Source organism: Patagioenas fasciata, chromosome 5, assembly GCF_037038585.1.
Source record: "Patagioenas fasciata isolate bPatFas1 chromosome 5, bPatFas1.hap1, whole genome shotgun sequence".
Taxonomy (NCBI): Eukaryota; Metazoa; Chordata; class Aves; order Columbiformes; family Columbidae; genus Patagioenas; species Patagioenas fasciata.
In genome coordinates this window covers 17,785,824-17,796,683 of record NC_092524.1, presented here as the reverse complement: position 1 = coordinate 17,796,683, position 10,860 = coordinate 17,785,824, and the positions used below count along the sequence as shown (strand labels likewise).

Genomic DNA, 10,860 nt, shown 5'->3' with positions numbered 1-10,860 from the left:
ATAGATGGGCATCGTATTTGCTGACTTCCAGTCAAGTGAGGCTTCTCTGGTTAGCCCAGATTGCTGATAAATGATTGAAAGTGGCTTGGTGAGCACCTCTGCCAGTTCCCTTAGTATCCTTGAGCGGATCCCATCTGGCCCCATAGACCTGTGTGTTGTCTACGTGTTGTAGCAGGTTGCCAATCATTTCCCCTTGGATTTTTTGGGCTTCATTCTGCTCCCTGTCTCTGTCTTCCAGCTCAGGGGGCTGTGTACCTGGAGCAGAACTGATCTTACTGTTAAAGACTGAGGCAAAGAAGGCATTTAGTTATCTCAGCTTTTCCCTCATTCTCTGTCACTATGTTTCCACCTGCATCCACCACTGATTTATATGTGTGCTGTGTGTGTATATCTGCTGGCTATACATCTCCAGCCTTGCTAATGGTCGAACATGGGCATGTGGAATAGCAACAGTTTCACCTCCCTCAGCCGGTTGGATCAAGGATGATGTATTTTCCTCTAACATACAAATATTGCATTGCTTCCGTTCATTTCTGCATTGTTGTCAGCCCAATAGTTACATTGCCTGGCTTATCTCACAAGTACCCCTGTGTGCACACATGAAACATGCATCCAGCCAGGCATCCATACCTAGTTGTATAGTAAATCCTGATTCCTTTTTCATCAAAACCTTGTGTTGCACATATAGCTAAAACTACTGTGCATGTTTAACTCAAACTGCATGTCTTACTTTCTTTGGTAAAAGATCCCCTGTGGTCTAGAGAATTAATATTTTTACTTGTTCATTTTGATCAAAACCTTTTAGCCTACTTGAAATCTCTGCAGAGAAATGCAGGTATATTCTAGAAGGTTGACTAAATGTTCCACTGAATGATCTGTGATAAAATCTAGAAAATGTGATTTAGTGCAATTGACATCATACAACTTCACTGCATATTATTAGAGTGCCAATGAAATATTAATGATAGCTGCTAGTACATGCTCAACGTTCACTTCTTTATGATATAGTCCACCAGCTTGTCATCAGACCACACACAGCATTTTGTGGCAGAAGCTGAATGGGTGGAATTGCCCCACAACAGAAAAGCACAGCCAAAAAGTGTGTTTCTGTTTTCACATACCTATTTCCAACATCTTAACCACCAAATACTCTGGTCTCTCAGCTCTACTGTTTCTAGGCTTCCTGAGCAGTAACCTTGCAGCTGGAACTGCTCCATCCAGCTGCGGGATTTCAAGAATTGTGCCTCACTCATAATTTTCTTCATTTTTGGGGTTCTTGAGTATCGATCAATGGATGGTACTTATCTCAAGGACTCACTCTCTTCTGGGAAGTATGCACATAATCTGAAGAGAAAGCTGGCCATCTGTCATGGTGTCAAGTTTTTAAGGGAAGAGAAAAACAAGCTCATGGAGAAAGAAATCTGTTGAGGACTACAGCATACACAGAAACGACATCTAGCTCAGAAAGTCCCTGAGCTGAAAACAATTGGATCCTGAGAGAATACTGCAGGGAAGAATCATACACACTTGCCCTGGACTTATTCTTCCCTAAGTTTGTGTTTAGAGGCACCATTGGAGACACAGTATTAGGGTAGGCGGACATGTGATCTGACTAACTCAAGACAGACATGCTTTTGGTCTCTTGTACCTCAAAGACAGGTCGGTTGCCACATATCCATATTCATCCTGAAGCATCTGATTGCTTCCAAGTTTGGTTTCCCTCAAGACCCAGTCAAAAGCTTCACACATTGTACCTATGAATGTATCTGCATAGAGCATTCATATTTTTATGAAATAAAAACCTCAGTGTATGAAAAAAAAACTTCACACAGGTTCACATTGCTTTATTAAGCTGGAAAGATCTTTTTATTTATTAATAGTTTAACAGTTCTGTGAAGCACCAGCAATGGCAGAAAAAGGCTTGAGAAAAGGACATTAATATTTCCAAAAGAATAAAGACAGTCTCCAGTCCAGAGGAAGTAATACCATGGAAGCAGTTATCTGTTTTGTTATTAAACATTCTACAAGCCCTTACCTTAACCTGGCTTGAAAAAAGAGATTATATATAGATGACAAGCTAATAGTTCATTTTTCTGTGTGAAAACCTCCGAAGTATCTAACTACTATCATGGTATGCCTCTGCTGAGCAAGGTGGACCAGTTTAGGAGCTGCTAAAATGGAATTTTTTGTGGAATCACTGTCTTCCAGTAACCAATATTAACTAGTTCGAGTTTCTCAGCACTTGGTGGCTAGTAGAAAAAGTGTATGAATGCTGAGGATGTTCCAAGAATTTGAAACACCATCCACTTACTGAAATCCTTTTATTTCTTTTCTTAGGGTCTACCTGGGCCTGTTAGGAATATGGTAGATATCTAATGCAAAGGGGAAAAATTCTCAATTTTAGACTGTTTGCATCTGTTTGCAGATGTTGCAGATTTATATCATTATTCTTAATACAGATATTATGATTTTGCCTAAATGTCCCTCAAATAACTGGCTCAGTTTATTGTGGAGTATTTATACAATGTTTAATTCCCAAAATACTTTATTCCTGATACCATTTATCAAAGGGGTGTCACGTGTTCATAGGTATGTGGATGGAACATATAATCAGGATGTGATAATGAATCCTGACATTGTGAATGCTCAATATTTTTATCTTTAATATGTCCTTATAATTGGTACTAGCTATTAGGTTATTCTAATTGGAGACAAATTCCTAGTTTATGTGAAATTCTTCTTACCATGAGACCACTATTGATTCATTCTATGCTAAATACACAAGTTTATTGGTGTCTTTTCTTGGAAGCCTTACAGTTCCTCTTAAAAAGTTTTATTATTAACTCCACAAATACACGCAACTGAGTAAGTGGAAAATATTGAATAAAATGTCCTCATAGACCTGTTTTTTCCTCTAGCTTCTTGCATAATTTCATGATCCATCTTGACCCTTAAGATCCTCACGGGAATAAGAAGAAAGGCAATGGCAAGCATCTAAGTAAATAAATGAGCATAAGGACTTTCATTTAGATATAAGCTAGTGTCAATGGAAGTGGGTGAAATATGTAAAAAAATGCAAACAATTTTGCTCTGCTTTCTTTCATAAGTATGATAAAACTGAGCAAAATTCTAGATAATTACTTTTTTATTCACTTCTTGCTCAAGGAAAACTTTTGTTGGCATCTGTGTTGGGTCCTTGAGTTGTGTAATTTCAGAGATTTAGTCCTTTAAAGAGGACAACAAAAGAAAAATAATTAATGGGGAAAGAAGTAAAAATACTGAAGATGGTGCCAATAGCCTAACTATACACTTAAGTTTATACTGTCTGTTCTATTTAGCACAAGTTGATACAGAATAAGGTCAGGGGAAATCATCCTATATGCATCCCCAAAGATATCTGATACATCCAACGACAGTAGAGCCCTGTTTATTCAAAATACTTTTGGAACATCAAAACATTTGGATAAACAGGGCTTCAGATAATTGAGGGAGTTATTGTATAAGTAATTCATACCAGGGGGACATAACCTAGATTCAAAGGAGTGAGTTTCAGATCAAAGGGGTACAGATAAATGGGATTTTGCTCTATATGAACTAATAAAATAAACAGCATTCGATTATTCAGGAATAAGTGTCCAAACATTTTTTTTCAGACAGACTTTAGGACAAAAGGTCAAAATTGTTGCAACAGGCCATACAGAAGAATATTCCTGTAGAACCAAAATATTATAATAAAAAACTAAAAAGGTAAAGGTGTGTTTGTTTGTTTCTAAACTTGCTGATCTTCCAGTCAGGATCATATGAACTTTACCAAGTTTTTTGATCTTATTCCAACTGTGACACTGACACATATTTTGTGGCAGAAGGTGGGGATTTGTAACTCATTTTCCCCAATGCCCAATGGAAGCAAACTGTAAAATACACAAGTCGGGTCTTGGATGGACAATATTGTCTGATTGCTCATCTTTCTATTAATATCATGACCCAGATACAGTTCATCTACATACAGACATCATAATCACCTATTAAATGCCCTTTAAAATACAAATCTTGGAATTTAAAACGATGCTAAGAGTAAAGATCTGTGCTGATGTTCACCCCCTGCATTGCTAATATGTGGATAATTTACTAATTTAAACATTTTTTTTTCCATTTTCTGAAAGTTATGCTCACATTCCTGCAACCCAGTATTGCCCGTTACTGTCTGTGTAGGGATGTCTTCGTAGTGGGGGTGGGAGGGGAGAAGACAGACACAACACTTAAGGTGGAGTGAAAGGTGTGAAAACACGACACATTTCGGTTTCCCCCAACGCATGATTTCTGTGGCGCGGAGAGTGGCCAGGGCAGGGCTGCTCCCGCCGCGGAGCCGCACACACCCCAACGCACCCATCCCGTGTCGAAGGTGCCTTGTGCCTGAAGTTTCAGAGACATGTTTTCAACCGTGTCGCAGGATCTGCGAGACCGTCCTGTTGAATCCGTCCTGGCGTTTCCGGTCGTCGCGATTGGGATTTTGAGCGCCGGTGTCTGTCAGCGCTGCCAGGTCTGCGCCCCGCGCCACACCTGGAGCAGGTTCAGCTGGTGCCACGGGCAGGCTGCGCCTCACCCCTCGGCCTCAGCCGCCTGTTCAGCCGTCGTTCCTAACAGCCTCCGCTTCGCCACGCCACAGCAGGACCCCATGCAGTCCTCCCTCCCCCCCACCTCAGCCCCAGACCCCGCACACACACTTTTGCTCGGAAGACCGGTGCCGCGCCGACGCCATGTCACCGTGGCTGCCAGCAGGGCCCGCTGCCTCCTCTCATCTCCCCCGCACGGCTCCGCCGGTGTGTGCAGAGCGGAGGGGAGGGGTGCACGGCGTGGGGAAGTGCAGACCCGGTTGGTGGCATCGGTGTCCACACCTGCCTTTCCTCCCTCCTCGGTGAGGGACCGCGGGCTCAGGTGCGCGAGGTGATACACCGGGGCTCCTAGGGGGGAGCAAGGATTAAAGAGGAGCTGTTGGGGGTGTGTTCAGGTGGGGGAAGAGCAATGCTTAATGAAAGATTTGGGGGAGGGAGCTTGGAGAAATGGCAGTTTGGAGTTTAATTTAGTAGGGGTGGAAAGGAAACACCTGTGAGGACAGAGGGTGCTGCTGCCAAAAGTTAGAGGCAGCCCTCAGCACAGGAGTCTCAGTGAGAGGTCACACAGGGTGATCGAGGTCTGAAGGGAAGCAGAGGAATGGGGACAGTTTGTGGTATTTTGGAGTTTGCTGGCAGTTTACTGTAGTGGCACTGTCTGGAAGCGAGTAAAGATGAACCATAAAGAGCAAAGGAGGTGAAGATCAAAGCAAGTGGTGTGGTTTTGTTTCCTAAAGAGACAGGAGGATATCTTCTAGTTGCTTTAAGCTTTCAGTCCACTGGCCTGGTTTCCTCCCACCTCATCTTGTTACTCCTCTGCAACCTGTTGGGTAGAGTTGTGTTGCTGCTGATATAGGTAAAGAGCCAATTTCTAGTTTTATTCCAATTTACATCAGCAGTTGCCGTCTGTACATATAGTTATTTTAAAAAGGTAAATTCCCCTCATGAAAAGAGAGCAAAACCAAAACAAGAAACAAACCTGGAAATAGTCTTTTTGCTCAATGAGCAACATATAATGGTAAAGTTTGTCCAAGTTTGGCCCTCTACTTACTCTCCCTGTCTTTTACAGGCTTGTCAAGGCTTCCCTCTTTGGCTGAAGAATCCTTGCTTTGTGTTGTGTCACAGTTGCAATTTGATAAGAGTACCTCAATCAGTTTTCTGTCTGAAGTGGAGAAGGTAAAAATGGAGTTTGTGTGTGATGATGGTTTCAGCTTGGTAGCCCTGGAGTCTGGCTGGAACTGTTGTATTGTCCCGAATCCGGAATATACATAGGCTTGCACCTAACTTGAATCATATTTGCAGAATCCTCCCCCTTCAGCTCTGAAGAGCAAACACAGGCATAAGTACTTGGACAAAAACAGTGAAAGTTTTCTTGTGCTGCTAGTATAGGACCTGTGGATCTGGGAATCAGTTCCTGTTGCCATCTAATCCCTGGATTTTCTCCTGTATTTCTAATTAATATAGTGGCTATGCCATTTTTAATCTTCATCTAAGGACCTGAAGTCTGTTTGCTCCTATTAAACCCAAAAGCAGGTCTCTCAGTTCAGTAGTTACAGTATTGGCCTTCTCCCCCCCCCCCCTTTTTTTTGCTTTGTCCCACCCCCGCAAAGGCTCTCTCTAAAGGGTAAAACTCACAGAAGGTGTAGGTCTTCCAGAATCAAACAATCACTGAATTTCTCAAGCTCATTTTCAGAGTAGTGGGGATTTTTTTTCCTTTCCTGTTTCCTGTCACAATGTCAGCCTTTCTTTAACACTCTCTAAGTACAGCTGTGTAGTGGAGGAGTAAAATTCAGAGAAATAAAAAGTCCGTGTTTGGGTCTTAATATAAACATTAAACTATACTTAATTGTGCCTTATCAGTAAGCCGATAAACTTAGGTGTTTGCTGTTGCCATTGATGATGATGCTCTGTAGCAGGCAGAGGCAGCAACTGCTGCTGATGGAAAAGAAAAGGTAGTGGAAGGAGGAGGGGAGAAGGAGGTGAGAGACGACGGGATTGGCTGCTTTCAATGTCAATCGCAACTGCGGGCCGCAGCTCTTCCGCTGCTCTGGCTCTGGCTCTGCCTTGAACAGCTCCCAGAGAGAACAAGGCGTGCGGAGCTCAGATCACCAGCATCATGCTCCTTGGGCTTGGATCGTAGATTCCCCTCTTTGAACATTAAAATAACTCCGTCGTCCATCAGCGTGCCAGGCAGACCCAGCGAGAAAACACGCATGTGAGAGAGAGAGGAAAGAAAGAGGAGGAAGACAAAAATCTGCAACCAAGTGGACTAACGCAAAAAGAGAGTGCTTTGCTTGCACAGCTGCAAAGTGGGAATTTAAAGAACTGCAGAGAGAGAAATTCCAGCTCATCAGCACATACACATTGCAGAATTACAGATCCAGGTAGAAATGACATCAACAGGGAAAGAAGGCAGCGGAGCTCAACATGCACAATATGTTGGACCCTATCGTTTGGAGAAAACCCTAGGAAAAGGACAGACAGGTTGGTTCTTTTGCAGCAGCACCGGCGCTAGGGGGAAGGTGCTGTAGCAGCCAGTGAGATGCTGGGGCTGGTATATTTGAGGGTTCAGGTTTTCCTATTTGCTGTTTTAGTGGATATAATATTCATAGGGGATTTTTGCCTTTTTTTTTTTTTTTTAGTTTTCATTTTAATTATTTACTTTTATTTTTTTTAAACAAACAAAAAGGCTGGGATGCTTTATGTTCATTACTCCTGCTAATGGGTGTTGTTCTGATGACAGCCAGAGTGCCTGCAGAGGAAAAAAAAATAGGTGATCTGCTGGTGGTGAATTTTCACATCAATTTCTTCACTGCCCTACTTAGGAGCATTTTCTTTTTAATCAAATTATATTGAAATGAAAGGTTCACAGCGTGTAGTACCAAGGAGGTGATGGTGGTGGTAGTGGGGGAGTCACCAGCAGTATTTCATGACATCATGATTGAAAAGGGTGTAGTCCTTAAGGTGCAGTTGGGGGGGTGGGAACATGTACAGTATGTCTGTGGCAGTGACTGCTGTGGGTATTTAGCAAATATGGATGGATGGGCTGGTGGGTTTTGTGGGTAGAGTATGAAATAAAAGAAAAATAGAGCATCAGTAGCAGAATTCATTCTGGCTATGCTGTGTTTTTGTAGGAGGGACTGGGGGGGGAGGGGAGGTTATTTAATTATTTTTCTTAAAGCTTGTTTATGAAACTCGCCCCCAGCAGATTTTTCAGAATGGAATAATGGTAAGAAATATTAAAAAGAGGAAACCGAGGGGAGGGAATTAGCAAAGAGCAGGTGCGTTTACCCTATATGACATAATTAGATCCTCTAAATGCGTTCAAGATCTGGACTTACTGTTGCTTGCTTGGATAGCATATTCACTTCAAGGGCAGGGGAGCATGAATTGGAAGAAAAACCCTTACAAAGAAGCCCAAATGTCTTCCTTATTTAATTTTGTTTTCTTTTTTAGTAACAGCAATGGTATCTGGTTAGGAGCCCCCCAAAAGTGGATTATAATTTAAGGAAGGGGGAAGATCAGCCATAGCGGGGCTTCTTTGGGCATGTGGGTGTTAAGTGTTGTTCATTATGGTGGGACAATAAAACATGATGCATTGTGGTGTATTTTTTTTTTTTTTATAACCCAACCGAGCTTTGCCCATCTGTTGTCTAAAGGATTTAATAGGCGTTTCCATCCCCAGCTGCTGCCTCTGCTCTGCCTGCTTCCTCACTGCCCTGCGTGGCAGCAGCTCTGCAGTCCGCAATTTTCTTAGGGACACAGTCAAAATCCAGATCTTTCTCTGTAAGAAGCAATGCTCTTCTGAGATGATTGATTATACCCCCCCCCCCATCCTTCCCCTCCTCTTCACAACCCCATAGCAACCGTTCAGAGACATGGATGAAGATGACATTGTCTTCTAGTGAAAGTGACTTTTATTTATATTTAATTTTTTTCCAAATCTCTTCAGTGTATCAGCTGATAAAGGTAGCTAGCTCTCTGTCACTGTTTTGGTTACCACCTTTATTCTTTGCATAGCTCAATAAGCCCTTACTTCTGCAGCTTTTTTTTTTACCAAAACGTGTTCTGATGATGATAATTAAAATGCCAAAAAAATTGCTGTGTGTTGGCAATAAAACTACCCTATTTCTGCTGGTAATCCTTTCCTGGATAGTCCAGGTGATCAAAGAGACAGCTGTAGATGACAAATTCATTTTTGTCTTCATCACCATTTCCATTTTTCTCTCTCTCACCTTCTCGGCACCCCTCCCTCCCCTTTAAATATAATTGTGTCTGGGGTTCCTGAAAATACAGCTGCATTAACCTTTTGCTCCATGTTTCATAGCCTGACATTGTGGTCCTAAAGGGTTATCTACAGCTTTGGTTATTTTTTTCCTCTGCTAATCTTCCTATCTTCCTCCTAAGTGATTAGAGACGTGGGGGTGGAGGGGGAAGAGGATGTGTTCAGAGGCGTGCTGCTGTTGGCCTCTGCAGTTATTCAACCAGCTGGACAAGGGTGAAAGTTTCCTTTTGCAGTTTTATCATGTAACTGATCTTTATAGATAAGTCTCTGCTGTTTGCACACAGGAATGCACGTAAAATGCACAATGCAGGGTGTCATAGAACCTGAAAGTGGAGGAAGAGAAATCTTAAAAGTAGCTGATGTCGTCTATGTCTTCCTTGCTATACCTGCCCTTGATGAATGGAATAATGCACTAAGGTGAAATCTAACTTGATACTAAACATACATGGCCAAACATGGAAGATGCGCTCTGGTCTTCTCGCATTTTCTGTGCTAATCACATTTGGGAGCATGCAGAATGGCATGAACAGTGTGTGGTACGCAGCTAGTCCTTATTCTGCTTGTTTTGGAGGGTAAGCTGGCAAGCTGCAGCATTTTAGGGAGAGGACAACAAGCGCACTGTAAGGGCCTGGTTTACCATACTGTGTTGTTGTGGTCTGTAACTTTGAATTTGGGTTGCAGTGGCATATGACTGAAGAAAGTAGTGGTTATAATAATTCCTCTAGCGCTTGGCTTTAAAGCTTGGAAGATTAGGAGGTAATGGCTTGGAATTTTTTTTCTTCCAAGGGGATGGGGAGGAGCAAGAAATAAAATCTGGCACAATGTAATGATGAATGGAAAGAAAGTATAAGTTGTGTTGCAAAATCCTACCCATTTTGCAGTGATCTTCATATCCATCATTTTTATTTTTGAATAAAAAGTAATTGAGTCTACAAAGTTATTTCAGATAGTCTAACTTTACTTCCAGGTACAGTAATATTATACAAATGTATTAATCATTCTTACCTGCTTTTACTGAGGTCAAAATAAGGGAGTTTTGGGAAGGAGCATGGGTTCATAGTTCAGGGCAGACTTAAAGTGTGCCGTGGAGGGACAACTTAATGATAAGTAGAACTCTTACTTGCCACCTTAATAGCTGAAAAAAAAGCATTTACCAACAGCAACCTACTGGTCCCTGCAAATTGGTTCAGTTGCCCTGTCTTTGACATGAGTGGAACTTGGTGATATCTGCTTGTGGATGGGCAAAACTGACAGGGAAAAGCCTTCAGTTCAAATTGGTGGGTAACAACCATTGTTGAAAGCATTGATTAGAATTTAAATTCGGGTATGTGAAATGTATCCTGGGCAGCCTTCTGTGCTGGTGTGTCAAGCTTGCTGAGGGTGATGGATGCCACAAAGAGAGGATTAGGGCCTCTTAGCTGAAGAAGTTGGAAAAGGGCTACATGGGGCAGTGCTGGAAAATGTCTGTGCTTAGCTCTTTGCTGGTAATGACAATGGTAGAGGAACTAAGGGAAAATATTTTTAATAATGTAGCGTATAAATTTACCATATAACTTGAGTACTGTAGCAAGAGGTTTTGTAAGAGGCTGAATTCAGAACATCTTTTGTTTACTGCAGCTGGAGAAATAGCTCATGGAATCTATTTTTGAATGATTTTGCAAGAATGCAAGAAGCAGCATAATCTTAATTTTTGTACTCAAAAATTATTTTACAGAACTGTCAGTGTAAAAGATCATTACTATATATATGCAGGTGTATGAGGAAAGGTTGGTTTACAGAAGTTTCATTGATACATTCTTCTACAGTTAACTATAGGAGGTTTTCATTGTAATTAACTGTAATGAGCAAAGGATGTATGTGATATTACAATAACACATGTGGAAATAGTGTGATGTGAGAAAGCCCAATCATTCCTGATCATGAAGCACTGTTTTAGTCTAAGAGAAGCTTTTCTTCCTTTGCCAT

The 10,860-nt window shown here is 41.8% G+C and overlaps 1 protein-coding gene across 9 annotated transcripts in view; it reads left to right on the top strand.

Annotated features, from left to right (window-relative positions):
* The first annotated feature begins 6,660 nt into the window (after nt 1-6,660).
* The window catches only part of BRSK2 (BR serine/threonine kinase 2), a 326,267-nt gene continuing 322,067 nt past the window's right edge, over nt 6,661-10,860 (top strand). For all 9 annotated transcript variants that reach the window (XM_071809011.1, XM_071809010.1, XM_065840016.2 and 6 more), the window contains exon 1: nt 6,661-7,094. In XM_071809011.1, coding sequence (XP_071665112.1) covers nt 7,001-7,094 — 94 coding nt within the window. In that variant the 5' untranslated portion in view covers nt 6,661-7,000. The remainder of the gene's footprint in view (nt 7,095-10,860) is intronic.